General features: G+C 41.3%; 1 protein-coding gene across 1 annotated transcript; it reads left to right on the top strand.

Moving 5' to 3' along the window:
* Positions 1–1,879: 1,879 nt before the first annotated feature.
* On the top strand, positions 1,880–17,086 carry LOC118209476 (zinc finger protein 395-like). Its single transcript, XM_035384796.1, has 10 exons — positions 1,880–2,219; positions 9,287–9,393; positions 11,115–11,194; positions 11,337–11,449; positions 12,002–12,210; positions 12,393–12,493; positions 12,798–13,101; positions 13,404–13,484; positions 14,385–14,503; positions 14,876–17,086. Exons 2-10 carry the CDS (start codon positions 9,310–9,312, stop codon positions 14,985–14,987), a joined length of 1,203 nt encoding a protein of 400 aa, XP_035240687.1. The 5' UTR covers positions 1,880–2,219; positions 9,287–9,309; the 3' UTR covers positions 14,988–17,086.
* Positions 17,087–18,206: the final 1,120 nt, after the last annotated feature.

Genomic DNA, 18,206 nt, shown 5'->3' with positions numbered 1-18,206 from the left:
ACCTATATATAGCATGTGTAGGAATTTATTAAGGTTGCTTGAATTGTCATCTGTTATTAGAAGAGTTAAATATTTGGCAATTGTTCATGTCATTTTCATGATTTGTTATTGTGGAAAAGTAGGAAATTGGAACAGTTAAGGAAGACTGAGCCTCAACCAACAAAAATACAGAAAGAGTAAAGAATAATGCTCAATGTGAAGAAAAATAATGTGAAGGGGGCTTTTTCTTGGCTTGAGCCCCTGCCCCTCAAAATGTCTGTGCATGCCCCTGAAGAACACCATCAGCTCAGTGCACCCGACGGCTTTATGATCCTCATCCACCATTCCCACACATCTTTAACTATACGTTTGACACTTCAAAAGTGTGTCTGAAGCCTGAACATGCAATGGGAGGCTATTCCATAGGACAGGAGCTCTGCAGGAGTAGCCTAGGTTTGCCGCCCATTGTAATTTTATATATTCCTGGAACTTTCAAATAGCCAACACCTTGTAAATGAAGTAGGCCTAATCGTGGTGGAAATTAAAGGATCCACAAAAATATTTTTGAGAAAAACCATTTAAATGCCTATAGCCTACATTAGGAGTACCTTGTGGAACATCTGATGAAGGACTGAAGGACTACAAAGGAAATAATCTATTGAGCTTTGTTGTGTTTTGCTGACACCCCTTAGAAATGTCAAATAAATCCATTCAAACAAATTCAAGCAGAACGGTGTTCACATTTCTTCTTTTTTTATATATATATAAGTACCACAGCAGCTTCATTCTCTACCGGTTGGTTCAGAATACAGAATTTAAATTGTGCTTTTCAACTAGTAGGCGAAAAATTAGTCTTATTTATTTTGTTATTGTTGCTTTTTTTACGACTGGAATTGCATCAGAATAGCTGCGGTTTTCAAGACCAACGCCTGCTGTTCCAGCAAAAGGGGAAAATACAGTAACCTACATTACGCGGCCGTAAAAAGCTACAGACTACATTCGTGAGCCATTGCGGAACTGATTTGTCGCCTTTGCAGTCTCTCTACGTGTGGTACGCGCCCCGTGAATCCGTCACGTACTGTATCAGATAACCATGTGTCGCTGCACGTACACTGCTGAAACGTTTCAGGGTGGTGGGGGAGGAGAGTGAACGTCACGGTTTTCTGCAACAACAGTTTAACTACGTAGCCTATAGCATACTGGGCTGTCTGCTCTGACATCTGTGTTATATAATCTCATAGGCTACGTAGTCTCCTCCCTTTTTTGTGAAAATGTAGCCTGTCTAAACTACACGCGAATCATTGTTCGTTTTTTTAAATTGGAGGAAACGTCAAGCTGCACGAAGACGAAATCAGAAGTTGAGCATGCAGAACAGTCACATTACTAAGACGCACTTCAGATAGAATAATAATATGAAGCGTGTCTCACAACTCACATAGTCAGAGGAATGAATGAGTGCAAATTATCTGATGTGGTTAGCAAAGAGACTCAATCTAATAATAGCCTGTGCTGCGACAAAATAACACAGGCTGCTTAATTTACAAGATAAAACATATTCAGTACGAGTTTATAGATAAATTAAGATTAATCGATTATATATATAATCGATTAATCTTAATTTATATTTATATATAATTTATACATAGTGATTTACATCATAACGTGAATCAGCAAAGAAATATATGGTAATTATCGTAGGAAATGCTCCACTCCGTTCCCCTAACAGTGTGCAGTTAGCACTTCGCCACTGCTCTGCACGCCCCTCTACCTCTGAAACTCCTTGTAAACAAGTTGGAATTGTAGGGCGTGTGTCTTGGAAAACATGGCAGAGCCAATGAGCGCCGACATCCTTCCCACATGGTTCAGTTGTTTACTACAAGAAGTGAAAACCCACTGAAAGGGGAGGAAGGAAAACCTGGCGTTAGCTCCATTTCCTCCTGTTATTTTGTATTCGACAGTTGGAAATTACTATCATTTTCGAGGGAATGTGCCATCGCTGATCTGACAACTGCCTAAGCGCTGTGCGAGCGGTTGACATGTTTTGTCTTTTTTGCCAGGAAGGTTGGCACAGCGCGGTAGAAGTTGCAGTTAAATTCCGATCCCGTTAGGCTCCACCCCGCATTTGCGTTGATGCATCATTACAACCCATTCCAAGCGTAGAAAAGAGCGTTTTCAAGTTACAGCCGGTCATAGCAAGCTTTTCGGAAGGGGGTGTGTGAAATTGTTGAATCCTGGTGAAGGTACGTGTGCACTATCCATTGAAACTTTTGTATTGTTTTCAAGAGTAATTGTCAATAACTGTTCGTGCTCTCTCTCTCTCTCTCTCTCTCTCTCTCTATATATATATATATATCTATATATATATATATATATGCGTGTGTGTGTGGAAAGTAGTCCACTGTATTGCATCTCGCTCTGTTAGGTTGCATATTGTTGATTTTAAAATAATTCTAAACTGAAACCTGTATACACTCACCTGGCTAACTACAGTACCTTCTGAGGCAAATCATTCTGGTTTGGAAAACTATTATAATTCTGCGTTTAAAATGTTATACAGATGTAGCTAATTGCTCAGAGTTTAAAAAACATTTCAGCGTTTCCTTTTCTAATACTTCTGCTGCACACGAGCAGTAGGAGCTGCGCACTGTATGCGAAGGCAGGACTTGTTTTGCATTGCTGTCGAGTGGGAATCGACCCTTTTGTTGCTAGCTGACAGGACTCCCCCCTCCCCATCCCTGTAACTCAACTTCTTATTATGTAAACACTATATATATTGAGAGACTAATAAAAATATTTTACTTTTTTTCCAATATAAGAAATACAGATATGTACACAGAAGTAGCAAATGAACAATGGCATTTGGTGCAACATAGCTATAATTTGTGCATTTCTGTTTATTTATGTTGTAGTTTTCTGTAGCCTATATGAAAATGGTGGTAATAATGACTTGTGCACAGTCTGTAAAAGATATCTGCTACTTAATGTACGCAAGCGTGTTTCATTTATGTGTACAGAGATCAGTGCTCCCAGTACGCGTGTCTTGCGGGAGGGCGGGGCGCCCAAACGTTCGGTTCGTGCAGCATGCCGCTTGAAAGTACAGATTGTTTTGGTGGTGCTCGTGAGCTAGTACACTGTGTCCTCTGTCGTAGTATACACTTTGAAAGTAAAAAAGGTAGTCGGTGGCCTTTTAAGCATGTTTATTTTCAAATGGAATAACCGATTTGACAGGATAATAGACGTTTTCTAAAAATCGAATAGCCTGTCCATTTAGCGATCCATTTAGCAAAAACACAGTGGTACATCTTAAAAAATCGGTTCCCAGTTGACTGGAGACCGTTTATGGCTGTTGGTCGCAGGCATTGGCTCAACAAAGATTAAGAGCATTTTATAGAGAGCAATAACAAAAGACAGTGCTTACGCTCATTTTACATTGCATATTAAACGAATAAAATGCTTCGTTTACTGCATTATTCGTCCAACAATTGTTTTATTTTAGCGCCAAATGTATAGCTCTCCTTTTTCGGATTTGAGGTGATTGGACAGCTGGATTCCTATATCAGGTGCAGTCCATAAAAAGCCGTGGAAACAAATGCATGGTGTATAGGTCTTCAATATTTCTGTTTGAGAATCATAATGGTAGTGCCATTCAAGCATAATGGCATTCCTTTTTGTGTGTAATATAGATGAATGTATATTAGGCTGTACATTCTCAAATGTTATTAGGAATGATGAAAATATGCATTATGAAATGTATATTGTGGGGCAGTAGTCAGAAAGTTAGAAAATATCACTACCCTCAAATGGTAATTAAGTATGAGAGAGCTGTTTCTCTATGGGGGAAGCGATCTCCAAAACCCAGTTAGGCTGCTAACCTGATTAGCTGAAGACCAACTGTTAGATATATCGGGTATGTGAGCGAATGTGACCATTGTTGCCAGGCCCTGGATGGTCAGATTCAACTGTTGTAAACATATTTTGTGCATAAAGCAAGGAGCTAACTTGATCATAGGCTGAGAAGTTTCCACAATTTCTGCCCCGTTAAATGTCCAATCGTTAAGTACACCCTACTGTCAGGAATGCCAGTCTTGCATGGCCATTTCCCCTGTCCAGCTCCTTTAATGCTGAATACCAAGCAAATAAGTAACGGGGTGCAATTTTAAAATACAATTAGCACATGTTGTAAAGTGACACTTGTTTTGCCCCCACATATGTTGGCACCCAAAGGGCTCAGCTGGTGGAAACAAATGGCAAATATGTGGCATTCAGCAAAAGCAGCTTTTGTGTCCTGATCCCCCATCACATTGGTGGGTAAACCTTTGCTTAAACTCTTTTGCTCCAGCATTGATCATATCCATATTTACTCCAAATGACTCTCTGTTAAACCAGACTTTTCACTTCTCTCCAAGAGTATTAGGCTACTTTAAAAAAATCTTCGCTTATTTTTGTCTTTTCAATCTGTCCCTAAGCCTTTTCTGATTCGTTCTACCCAGTGTGGTACCATTTCTTAAATTTCTCTCTGTTTACCCAATCAATACCCATTTTCTGCTTTTAGTTTGCATTTTGGTCTTTTCTAGATTCTGGTTTTTTCCTGCTGATCCTTGTTTCTGATTGTGATTCATCAGTGCACCCAGGATCATTCATGGGCATGAGTCACCCTTTACTGGAAGACTAAAAAACTCAGACTTGCACAGCTGCCTTCATTCTCCCCCTTTACCCCATTCAATCTTCACGTGTGTGTGTATATATGTGTGCATTTCCCATCTAGAAAAATTAGTCATATCCTGTTACCATTGCTTTTTACAATTTGCGTCATTAATTGCAATTTCTTAATGTTGCAGCACTATGTGATGTCAGGTGGAAAGTGGAGTGTGTGTGTGTGTGTGTGTGTGTGTGTGAATATTTTCTTAAATTAAAAAAAAATGTTTTAAAAGGTGTAAATATATATTTTTACACTTAAAGAGAAGTACTATGAGCCATTAAAATGCAACATATGATTATGCATCCAGTTTTTCCTAATTAAGAACAAATTGATTACTGGATTTAGGCTATAAAATGAATTTTACATAATTCTTTGGCATTTAGCCTATGTCATTCATGACCAAACCTATGATTAACCAAAGGAGATAAACCATTAGTCTTGGAAAGCGTCAGAGCCAGAATCAATTTTTTTTAAGCAAACTGATTGACAACTAAACTAATAAAGTTTTATGGGATTAAAAAGAACAATTACTTTCTCAGGGAACAGGGAATTCAAAAGTGATCTGAGGTCAGTAGTCTCAAATCTATATCAGAACACATTTGTAAGAGAAAGTGTGTGTGTGCTTTCACACTTTCTCATCTGTATAACCTAGTCATATCCTGTTGCCTTTTCTTTTCACAATTTGCATCATTAATTCCTATTTCTTAATGTTGCAGCTATATGTGAAGTCAGGTGACAAGTGTGTGTACTCTTTGTGCAAGCATGATTGTGTGTGCGTGTGTGTGTTTGTGTGAACATCTGTAGTTCTTCTGATAAGGTTTTAAAAGGTGTAAAAATGCAGTCTAAAGCCACACTGAGCATGTCACCTATTTTTGACAGACAGTTGTGTTTGTTAAATGTTGACCGGGTTCAATGTCGTGTTTCATGTTCATTGTCCAGTCTGAATAAAAATCATTTTTGCAGTAACCCAGATCTGAAAGATGTTAGTCAGCTGCCTAGCTAGGCTGTCTAATGTCTAGCTAGTGAGTAACAACCAACAACAAAAACATTGTCTGGCTAATTAGCCAGCTAATGCCTTCAAAGTTATATCTGGTTAGCTAGCTAGGTGGCTGGTAGAAACGATCACGAATAACTAGCAACTGATACATTAGGAAGAAAATGTTTTTGTTGTTATTGTTGGTTGTTACTCACTAGCTAGCTAGACATTAGACAGCCTAGCTAGGCAGCTGATTAACATTTTTCAGAGCTAGGTTACTGCAAAAATGATTTTTATTCAGACTGGACAATGAACATGAAACACAACATTAAACCCGGTCAATTTCAGAGACTTTTCTCCATGCTGCGTTCTTCTTATTGGTATCTCTGCAGGAGATTGTATAAAGTTGGGAAACCTGACACAGCAATTACAAGTTAGGTCCTCCATTGTGGAACTATACAATGTGGAACTAAAATTTGAAAAAATTAGGGACAATTTACTTGACGGATCATTAGATCGAATCTGATTGGTTACTGCGACGCGGTGGTGCCCAGCCTGGGGGTCAAAGTTGAACTTTGGCCATATCCCCTGGTGCCTCGCCGCCTCTCGCCACGCCGCCTGCAGTCCCAACATGCCTTGCGGGGGTCTGGCCACCACCTCTCATTCAAAATGAATGGAGGCGGTGTCGCCCCGCGGCGGCGCCGCGTACAGTGTGGCTTCACCGTTATACTTAAAGAAGCATACTAAGAGGCATAAAAATGCAATGTATGATTTTGGCTCCAGTTCTTAGTAAACAAGAACAAATTGGTGACTGATTTATAAAATTAATTGTACATAATGGTTTGGTACTTATGAAATTAATGATAAAACCTTGAACAAATAAAAGGAGATAGACCATCAAGTGTCCAATGAATGAGTTCAGATATTGTTGACTAATGCTCTCCAAAGTGTTTGGCAGTCCTTTACATTGGCACTCTTCCTTCATCATCATAATGGCTTCTTGCACATATGCACATGTGCAAACAATTGCAAATAGTGCTTTGAAAATATGTGAAAGTTCAAGATAAGTTTTTCAAGTTTGGTTAACTAATGGGAGAATGAGGTTAATTAAATTACTTTTATTGATCATTTGTGAGTCTATCTGTCTAGGGAAATATTGGAACCAGATAGAATCTTTGCATTTTTAATATTTGTCAATATTTAAGTGCGCAAACAAACAAATAAAGTAATAAAGTTTTATGGGTTTGAAGAAAAACTATTCCTTTGCCAGGGAACAGGGAATTCAAAAGTGATCTGAGGTCAGTAGTCTCAGATCTGTAGCAGAACACTTTTGTAAACAAGAAAGGCCTTGAGCCTTGAGCTCCGTGCTTCACATAGCTTATAAACGTACTCAGAGCACAAAGATACAGATGCAAAACAAAGTAGCCATGATTGCACTTGAGCGCGTGCAGTGTATTCCAGCTTTAGATTTCTTCTTCTGGCAGAACTAAGGGATATACTCTATCACAAGGTACCTCAAATTGTTCTGCTAGCTTAAGTTTGTAGTAAAGTAGGCTGTACATCTCACAAGCAGTGCTGACTAAGAAAACATATACAGTGTTATAGCGTCATGTCCATCTTGTAGTCTCAATTTAAATTTCAATAGTGATTATAAATTTGATACGGTACCAGTTATTCAAATAGCTTGTTCGTAAACAGTAATACTCCGTGTACAAACCCGTTACTTATTAAATAAAATGATCAAATTAATAATACTGTGTGATCAGTTGTTTCTATACTTTGTAACCGTTTTATAATAGTAATATGGCACTCTAGACCGTGCTGTGTCCTGAATTCAGTCATGGCTAAAAGGGGTTGTCTGTGCTTCGCTTCACGTTGTGCCTGTAGACATGAATGTGTTCAAAATACGGCACTGCCTCTCGTGCTGTATTGCTTAAATATTGAACCTTACCTTATTAAAGCACATAACAGCTACAATATTCATGGTTGAGATATTAACGGGTGTGTTGTTCTGCAACATCTGCAATATCTGAGTCATGAATTTCGAAGCTGGTATGTGCTTTAATAAAGTAAGTTTCTAACAAGTTATTATATTGAAACTACTGTATAACAAGCAGTCGCTTCCCGCAAATATCACGTCACCACCGTACATGTTTCATACGAGTCCACCTGCCCAAGAATTTGCTTGGATATACACAGTTGGAATACTGTGTACTGAGTACACAGGTGGAAGAAGTAATTCTCGATGAAACTGCATAAATTAAGCTCTGTGGATGTTCCTGAGTAACTGTAGCATTATATTTGGAAAGAGATGTTGCTGTTGAGTTTTTCAAATGGAAATTATTAGCGCATTGAGTGCTACAAAAATAGGGGTCAATAGAGGTCCCTTGTATCAAGATTAACTGCATCTAGAAAACTAGAAATCTAGAAAACTCATCAAATCACAGCATAACTGTCTGGAGGAATAGGTAGTACTCTGGTTAGGTGGAAGCGTATTTTAATCTAGTTTTTGGGTGAACTGCCAATTTAAGCTCTGTGGATGTCTATGAGTAGGCTAACTGTGGCTTTATATTTGGATTGAGATGTGGCTGTTGAGTTATTCAAATGTGAATTTTCAGTGCATTGAGTGGCACAAAAATATGGGTCAAAAGAGGTGTATCAAGGCGAACTGAATTAGGAAAACTTGTAAAATCTCAGTGAAACTATCTGGATGGATCTAGTACTCTAGATAAGTGGAAACATACTTTAAATTTCATTTTTGGGTGAACTGCTGTTTTAAGCAATGGTACATGCCCGGACATTATGAAAGATTTGTGTTAAAATGCTTTTGGTAATGAACACATCCTTTGAATGTTCTAATGTAGAAAGGTCTTATCTGTGCATATTTATAACCGGAAAGTGTTTTGGGGTGATGAGAAAAAGAACCAGGTAGCTCATGCATATTCTAATTCTGCCCATGAAAATGCAGACTCCAGCACAATATCAGTTTCTAAACTGATACTGATACTCTCATACATTTTACCTTTCACCCTCTAAAATCACCATTTTATGACTGACTGAGCTGGGAGAAGTGACATCAGAGAGCAGAAAAGTTGTTTAGATGATGTCATTACATTCGGAAAGTTTTATGACAAGTTGTGACAATTCCTAAGAGGGCTAAAGTTGTGACAATTCCTAAGAGGGCTACACAGTGTGCGTGTTTCCACTGAAACTAAATAATCTGCAAACGCAGTGCTTTAAATGGTTCAGTAGTGTCTCCACTGAAACTAAATAATCTGTGAACACTTGTGCTTTAACTGTTTCAGTATTGTTCTCATTAGCAAATACTCTTTGAACACAGCTTTTTACTACCCTCTGAGTGCAGTATGTTAAATACTTTTTGCGTGTAAGGCAGCTTGGTAAGCCAACAGCAGAAGTGTACTATGATGGTTAGGGAACTGGGCTTGTGACTCAGTGGGTGCAGCTAAGCTTCTCGGGCCTTGCTGTTGCAATCTTGAGCAAGATAAGTGATCTGAATTGCTTCGGTAAAGTAAAAAAAAAAATGGCTAAGAAGTGGCCAAGTGTCTAAATGTAAATACAGAGTTAGCACTGTGTGTAGAATACTCTGTTAACTCCAGCTCCCTACCTTCCAGGTTGTAAGAAACAGAAAACGAAAATGACGACACCGCTGCCCAAAACTCGTCTGGGGAAGCGTTCGCCTATGGGGGCGCTGGTGATTGCCCCCTGCCACATGACGGAGGTAAGACAGGGTAAAAAGAGGGTGGAGGTGGGTAGGGGGCAGGTTTCTCCTGTCTTAGGGTGAGGTCACACATCCTTCGACAAGAAGCAACTTCGTAATCGCCTCCATTCATTTCAATGGGAGCCGAGTTTTCGCATCCGCTAGGCATGCTGGGATAGCTGGCGATGCTAGGAATGTGGGCGGAGCAACCAGAAAGACAGGGAACACGGTGCGATAACCAATTAGATTAAAGATCTGACGTGTAAATTGTCTTCGATTTCAAGTTTTATTTCCCCATTCCACATAGTTCTGTTAGGAGGACTCGTTAACTGGTGCTTTGTTGGGCTTTCCAAAATATGCGATCGATTTAACAAACACCATTTTAAAAATAGAAAACACACCCACAAGCAGCTGATTGTGGGAGGGGAAAGTGATGCCTGGCGAACTCGTCGGAGGATATGTGACTTTAGGGTCAGTCCTGGGGATTGCTCTTTTTTGTGCATTTCTGTAATGTAATGGGTAGAGAGCCAGCCTCGTAATAACAAGGTTGGGGTTCTGAATCCCTGGCGTTACTGCCGTTGTACCCTTGAGAAAGGCACATAAACCAAACTACTTGCATGAATTACAAAACTTTCAATGACTCCAAGGAATTATACACAGTCGTCTCTGTCAAAACCCTGAAGTGTAATTGGGAATTCCAACCAGTGACTCTCCCAAAGCTGGCTCTGTATTCTTCCATTTTTGTTACAGCTTAAATATCTGTGTCAGGCATCTAATGAGCTGATAATTGATTTGTAGTCTATAAAGGGGGTTAAATGTGCCTGATCGATTGATTGGTGTCCTAATTACTGAAAGTGCAGAGACAGAGTTAAAGATGTGTCCGCGTATAACTGTATAACCTTGTGTGTGTGTGAGTTTGTGTATGTGCGTACATGTGCGTGCATGTGTGTGTGTGTGTGTGTGTGTGTGTGGATTCTGAAGTGTGCTTCTCTCTGTCTCTAAAGCATGGGTGGGAAATTGCATTCCTGCAGGGCCGGTGCGCATGCAAGTGTTCGTTTTCTTCAGTTACACTAGTCAAATGAGCTAATTGGCTAAATACACTCACTGGTTTTACTGTATATTAGACCATAATAAGATTTCATGTTGGGACACAAGGGCACAGGACATCATTCATTCATGAACCTATCAATGCTGAAACATCAATTGCTAAACGATTGGGCTAATTAGAAAAGTAAGAACGCAAGTTGGCAGGAAATCCAGAAACAGGTACGGCCCTCTTTGCTCACCCCTCTTCTAAGGGTAAAGCCACAAATCCTTTGATGAGAAGCTTCGTAATCGCCTCCATTAATTTCAAAGGGAACCAATTTTTTTTTGCGTCCCCAAGGCATGCTGGGATGGCTGGCGATGCAAGGGAAGTCAGTGGAGTGATCGGAATGACGGACCGTAAACCGTCTCCGATTTCAAATTTTATTTCCCCATTCCACATAGTTCTGTTAAGGAGGACTCGTTAATTGTTGCTGTGTGGGAATTTCCAAAATATGTGATCGATATACATTTAACTAACTCTGTTTTAAAAATAGAGAACATGCCCACAAGCAGCTGATTGTGGAAGGTAAGAACAATGGCAGGCAAACTCGCCAGAGGACATGTGGCTTTACCCTTAGGCACGTGTGAACTGTTGCAAGAGTGCAGTGGAGCAGCGTAAACATGTGATTAACAAGGCGTTTGTCTGCCTAACACAGCTATTGGCCATGTCCACTGCTCCGCCCCACATCATGCCCGAGCCCCGCCCAGTCTCCTGCTGCATTGATGTGCCCAAGAGGTGAGGCCTGAAGAACCCGTCACTTCTTTTCCGTTCCTCACCTTTAGTGCCGTTTGTCACCGTACCCTTGCAGTTCACCAGCTGCCGCTGTTCTTAGCTACACTGCTGCGTCTGTGTCTCAACGCCATCGCCCTCCTTGTAGCTACAGGAGCCCTGAGTCAGTGGACATGGATGAGATGATGGCTGCCATGGTCCTGACCAGCCTGTCCTGCAGCCCGATAGTCCAGAGCCCCCCTCAACGGGACCCCGCAACAGGTGGGAACTGACATTGAAAAGGTTGACCCTTCCAGTCCCTTTTCACCATGACGGAAGTGTAGTCCAGCCAAAGAAATTAAGTATATCGTAAACATTAGCACACCGGGCACTTCCATAATTGAATTGGATATCATGTATTACCCTCCAAACAGTCAAATGAATTCCCAATGAAACTTGGTAAGAGTGTTGCTGATTTGATTAACAAAACAATGCAAGTGCAAAATCATTGAAAGAGATTTATTGTATCACATCACACTCATGCAAAGTCTTCCCTTTGGTGAATAGTACTTTATTATTCAAAGAAACTTAACTTAACTTAATTGTAGCCAGTCTTCAAGCAATTATCTTGTCCATTTTAATGTAGAAGTTGTTGGACTGGTTTAAAGGTTCAAAAACAACGCTGGCCTATCAAACTCCATTCACACCCATTGGCTTCATCAGATATGATATTTTAGAATGTGGCACGGCACTAGAGTTGCAATTCACTGAATTCATATTTTTTAGCCCGGTTTCATAGCGTGCTAACAGACCGACTGTGCCCTGTTCACGTAGCGCCGGCTTGTAGGATGGAGTGCAGTGGCGGAGAGCTGTCGGACAGCGGGAGCAGCGGCTACTGGAGCTGGGACCGTGGCAGTGGGAGCCCCGTCCCGTCCCCGCCCATCGCCGAGACTGACAGCCTCCTGGCCCCTCCCCCCGACGAAGGCCTGGACATGGAGATGGAGCAGGTTCTGTTCGACGAGCCGGCACCACGGAAACGCAAGGTAAGGGTCCCCCAACATGATGCCTTTTTGTCAAATGGCTAAGGAAAATACAACAAGGACATGAACATACTGTATATTATAAAGAAATGAATGGATGAATTAGAATGAATTCTGTAAATAAACAGTAACTTGGCAGTCTGGATCCTGACAGGTTAACCGTTTTTGTCTCCCTCTCATCTCAGAACTCAGTGAAGGTGGCTTACAGGTGTCTGTGGCCGAATTGTGGAAAGATTCTGACGTCTGTGGTGGGGATCAAGCGACACATCCGTACCTTACACCTGGGGTGAGCGTTCCATTCCCTACACCTGCAATGAGTGGTTCATACTCAACATCCGGAGTAATATACCATACTCTGCACATCTAGGGTAGAATTCCATACTCTGCACATCTAGGATAGAATTCCATACTCTGCACATCTAGGGTAGTATTTCATACTCTGCATATCTAGGGTAGTATTCCATACTCTATAACCACTGCTGGTAATTGAAAGCGATGGAGTTCTAGAACACTGAATTATAATTTGGAAAACATTGCAAAATACCTACTCTTCAGAGGGTTAATGTTACACTGTTCCCCCATTCCAACAGACACAGCAGTGAGCCAGAGCAGTCTCGGAGAGAAGAGGATTTCTACTACACTGAGATCCTCCTGGAGATGGACGCAACTGCTCCGCCCGCTGCACTGCCAGCCGTGCCTTCAGCTGCTCTTCCCGCCAACCCCGGCGCCCGCTGGGCCTCCTGCACCTCCCCGCCCAGCCCCGCCCAGCAGGCCGCAGCGGGCCCTGGGCCTCGCACACCCGAGCCAGCTGCCCCTGGGGTCCCGCAGCCCAGCCTGCTCAGCCAGTCCGCCCCCAGCTGCTTCTGGCAGGTCCGCTCTGAACACTCCTACCAGGTACGATAGAAGCAGAAACGCACACGCATGCGCGCGTGCTCAAGCTTACCCTAGTGCACATATGGTACACATACGTACATGAATGCATAAATACAGTATAGGTATACACATGCATTTACAACACACATAAGCACACAAACACAGGGCTAACTGGGGGAATTTCCACAGTGTAAACAGACAAGTTTGCATCTGTGTGTGTGTTGGGGGGGGGGGGGGGGGGGGGGGGGGCAGAGTGAAATTGAAATTAAAGTCTTGTGATGTGCTACTGCCGGAAAGGGTCATGTGATCTTTCCTGTCCACAGGCGTGCCCCCCTGTCCAGGTGTTAGCGTCCCCGGTCTCCTGCCCATGGACCCCACCTGCTGCCGTCCTGAACACCACACAGGTGGGCCCTCATTTACACTAATAGTTCATGTTTAAACAACTTAATCAACACAGCTATATAATTTGTTATATATATATATATATATATGTATTTTAATTCCAGGTGAAATAGTGGTGGTACTTTTGTGGAATTATGTATGCTGACTGCTAACTCTGTATTGCTGGCTATTGTCAGCCTTTTAAATAAAAAAATGTTTACCCATTTAGCAGTGGCAGCATGTGGTTAGGTAGTTAGTTTTTTTAAAAAAGTCTTTTTTTGTAAACCTGGTCATAGGTTACATGGAATACGGAATACCTTTGACAAAGTTTGTTTCCCTAGCACAAGGGACAATTTAGGCTTGTTTTAGCAATGGAAATACTGACTTGCATAATTAAATGACATGTTGCAGTCAGATTTGCTGCCAGTTTGGAAAGTCCCTGTTCAAGAAAGCCTGCCCAACAATGCCCCGTGGAGGCTGCTAGGTCGTCTGTTGTTTTTACAACACCGCCATCTGTAGACCAGCTGCGTAAACTGCAGGACCATTTTTTTGCTAAAAAAATTCAGTTGTGGGCCTGGCTGTGCAGCTCACCCTGGAAAGACTGCTGTTGCCTGGGATTCAGTGGCTATTTAACACACAGTGATAGAGTGCTACAACTAGGAGAGCTTACAACAGTTGGTAGCCTGTAGGCACCTGATACATTATTGTAATAAGCGTCTCCTAGGCTTGTGTGTAAAATAAAGATTGTTGTATTTTGTGAAAATTGATAATAGTTGACTTTGGGAAGTGTGCTATGGTATGCTGTACTGTGTTACACTAGCTGGACAGTGTACCTGCTGAACACCTATGTCTGAATGGTGCCCGTCCCCTCCTCATCCTCACCTTCACCTTCCTTCTCTTCTCTCGTTCTCCTCCTCCTCCAGGTGGCCCCGTTCCGTAGTCGCTCCATCAGTGTGGGTGAGCAGTGGCTCCAGCAGCAGAACACCCCCAGCAGGCACCACCCTGCTGCCGCATCCCCGCCCCGAAGCCACTGCGCCTCCAGGTCAGCGCTCGACCGCTCTCTCGCTCTCTCGCTCTCTCTCTCTCTCTCTCTCTCTCTCTCTGTCTCTCTCTCTCTCTATCTCTCTCTCTCTCTCTCTGTCTCTCGCAAGTGTTCGTTTTTTGTCTTTACCACGAGTCTCTGAAATTAAATTGGCGAGATGTTTTGTGGTGAAAACAAAAATACTTTTATGTTTAATTTGATTGAATACTGGTGTAAGAGCCTGAAATACACTGCTGCATCTTGAGAAAGTAAAGGAACTATCTATCACACGGTCAAACATGGAGGTGTGACATGTTACTTCATTACGCATACCCATACCAACCACGCGAAGAAAGTGATTATCTGACTCTTGCTCCTTACTGCCCCCTTCAGGAGGGCCAGAGGCGAGGCAAAGAAGTGCCGGAAGGTGTACGGCATCGAACACCGGGACCAGTGGTGCACAGCCTGCCGCTGGAAGAAAGCCTGCCAGCGATTTTTGGACTGAAGGAGTGTGGAGGGAGGGAGAGACAGAGAAGAAGAAGCCCACCTCTTTAATAAAGACTGAATCTTGGTACGACCACGTGAACACCATGGTTTTTTTTGTAACTTTTCTAACTTTTTTCCTTTTTTTACTAAGGTGATTCATGTTTTGATGTCTGTTCTCCTAGAGAACTGTTTTTTACTGAGCATACAGTGGGGGGTGGGTGGAGCATAGTTTGGCTACAAGTCTATATGTGCCTGCTCCCTTTGGCTGACAGAAATGCTACAGTCTTCCTGCCTTGTGGGGGAAAAGAGGCGTGTTCCACTTAAACTCAGCAAGCCACACCCAGGTCCCATCGCCTGCATCACGTGGTTGGCCCCACTTAGCAGGGGTTGCAACTGACAGCGGGCTCAGCCGTAGTCATGACGTTGGATAGTGTTGCCCCAGCAACCTACGCCAGTACATCCAACTCTGACCTCTGACGGCTGTGCGGGTGTCTTTTGGCTGTGCCGTCCGTAAACGAGTAGCAAGGCTTTCAAATTCTCGGCAGCTGACAGTCAGCTGGAGACTGTGGGGTCCGCAGGGTCTGGACAGGCCTAGGAATGTACAAAGAAAACAATGGACTTACATGGCGAGAACATACACGGTGATCTGGTGGTCACGGTTACCTGCACTCTTGACATGTCAGAGAGAGAGGCTACAGGAACCCCAAAATGGGTGGAGCCATCTGTACCAACGGTTCACTTATTTGTACAAATCAGTGTTTCCCTGGGCAACAAAGCCACTTTATTGGTACAGTAGCCCCACCCATCGTGTTATTTGTGAAATCTCACTTTTTCTGCAGCTCAAATGGTGCTCACTCTGACTGAGCTTCTGTGTGTAAGCCATTTATACCTAGAGATGTGGAATTTTTACTAAATTGGTATTGAGAAAAAAAAGATGTTTGTACTTTGTGAGCAATTTATAGGCTCATTTATTTGTATTGTTTGTTACATGTTTTAGGCAGCGTATTTTTTACCATGAAAAAACAAGTATTTCTAAGATGTAAACATTGTTATTGAAGTAAAATGTTTTCCATTTATTGTCAATGACGGAGCTTTAATTTAACTTGAAAAAAAGTGGGGGAATTTATTTTTAAGCTTGTGACTTTTCTGATGTAAGTATCCAAACAAATAATTGTATGTAGCTGAGGGGAATTATGTCCAATATGGCGGATTTAGAACAGATGTAGGAAAAGGGTTCAAAAATTATTTTGTCATCCTATCAAACATTTCACAACCTGTTTTATGAAAAAAAAAAAAAGTTTACAAATGTATGCTGTTCATGCTGAAATATTTCATAATTTCTTTTATGGTCTAAGTCGATTCTAGCAGCGATGCAGATGGGTCTCAAGGTCACTTAATTGAGTCTGCTGAATTGAACAGTCTTGGTCTTTCAGGAATGAACTATCATGCAGCTTTGAATTGATGTAGAGGGAACAGAGAAAATTCTCAAGGTTCGAGCTCTACCGTTTGCCTCCATTGCAGAGAGACCAATTAATCAAATGCAACAAATGCAGCTGCTGCACCAAATCCAAGTCCAAATCAAAAAATGCACTTGAGGTAGCAGGGGTTCTCGGGTCCTGTCCAAATGCAAGCTGCAGAGTAAGGAACTTATCCACTGTTTAAACCCTGTCTTCCTGTGACCTTTCCCTCACTGCCAGTGTCTATGTTAACAGTCACAAGCTTGCTGGCAGGTGAGGAGGTATGCTCTGTTTTTTTAAAAATTTAGTGTTCTTTGAAGCTTCGTCAGATTTTATAAAATGCCTTTTTTTATATATTTGCTTATAATGTGACTGACATCATTTTCTGTTCAGACCCAAAAAAAATGTAGTTATTCACATTTATAATCACAGAAACATTTAACCCAATAAAGCAAAAAAAGAAGAAAAAAAAAAGAAATCTAATATCATTTTTGTTAATGTATCGTACTATGTATGTATATGTATTTGGATGTTTTTTTTGTAAAACAGAAAAGATTAAAGTAACGGGGCTACTTTTGTGAAATGTCCTTTTTGTATGTTAGCCTGTAAAACAGATGCTTCTTGTCATTTTGATGTTTAAATATATTTTATAAGGTTGAAATGAATGAGTCCTGTTGTTCATGATTCGTTATGGCCTGTGTTTATCTCCAGGAGCGTTCTCATGTTTCATATAAAATCAAGTATGCTTTCTTTTTGGGCATGTTCTTTCAGAAATGGTCCAGGAGTAAGAGAACTCCAGTTTAAAGCTGGTCAAAGAATAACCTTTCTACATTCCGAATTTATCATGAGTTGGGGTGTGGTCTATTTCTAAGGCCCAGACTTTTTTAACACTAAAGTGCAGAAATTATATCACAATAAGGTCCAGACGTGATCTACTGTAATACTAAGGTCCAGACGTGATCTACTGTAATACTAAGGTCCAGATATGATCTACTTCAAAACTAAGGTCCCGAAGTGATTACTGTAAAACTAAGATTCAGGTGTGATCTACTGTAATACTAAGGTCCAGAAGTGATTACTGTAAAACTAAGATTCAGGTGTGATCTACTGTAATACTAAGGCCCATGTGTGATTGACTATAATGCTAAGGTCCAGATGTGATCAGTTGTAATGCTAAGATCCAGATATGATCTTCCATAATACTAGAATCCAGACATGATCTACTGTAATACTGGGGTCCAGATGTGATCTACTGTAATTCTAAGGTCTAGATACGATCTACTGTAATGCTGAGGTCCGGATGTAATCTACTGTAATACTAAGGTCCGGATATGATCTATTGTATTACTAAGATCTGGATGTGATCTACTGTAGTGATAAGGTCCGAATGTGATCTACTGCATTGCTAAGGTCCAGATATGGTCTACTGTAATAATAAGGTCCACACATGATCTACTGTAATACTAAGGTCCACGTGATCTACTGTAATACTAAGATTCATATATGATCTACTATAATAATAAGATCTAGATATGATCTACTGTAATAATAGGATCCAGACATGATCTACTGTAATACTAAGGTCCAGAAGTGATCTACTGTAAAACTAAGATTCAGGTGTGCTCTACTGTAATACTAAGGCCTAAGGGATATAAGTGTCAACTTCTAGTTTTTATATTTGGAAGCCTTGGCCATGTCCACAGGCTTATGGTCAGAGGTCTTAGGATAATGGGGTTGGCAAAATGGAGAGCAAAGCATCTAACAAAATATTGCTCAGTTTC

Source organism: Anguilla anguilla, chromosome 1, assembly GCF_013347855.1.
Source record: "Anguilla anguilla isolate fAngAng1 chromosome 1, fAngAng1.pri, whole genome shotgun sequence".
NCBI classification, from domain to species: domain Eukaryota; kingdom Metazoa; phylum Chordata; class Actinopteri; order Anguilliformes; family Anguillidae; genus Anguilla; species Anguilla anguilla.
The sequence above is the reverse complement of the archived record's forward strand: the minus strand, read 5'-3'. Positions and strand labels throughout refer to the sequence as shown.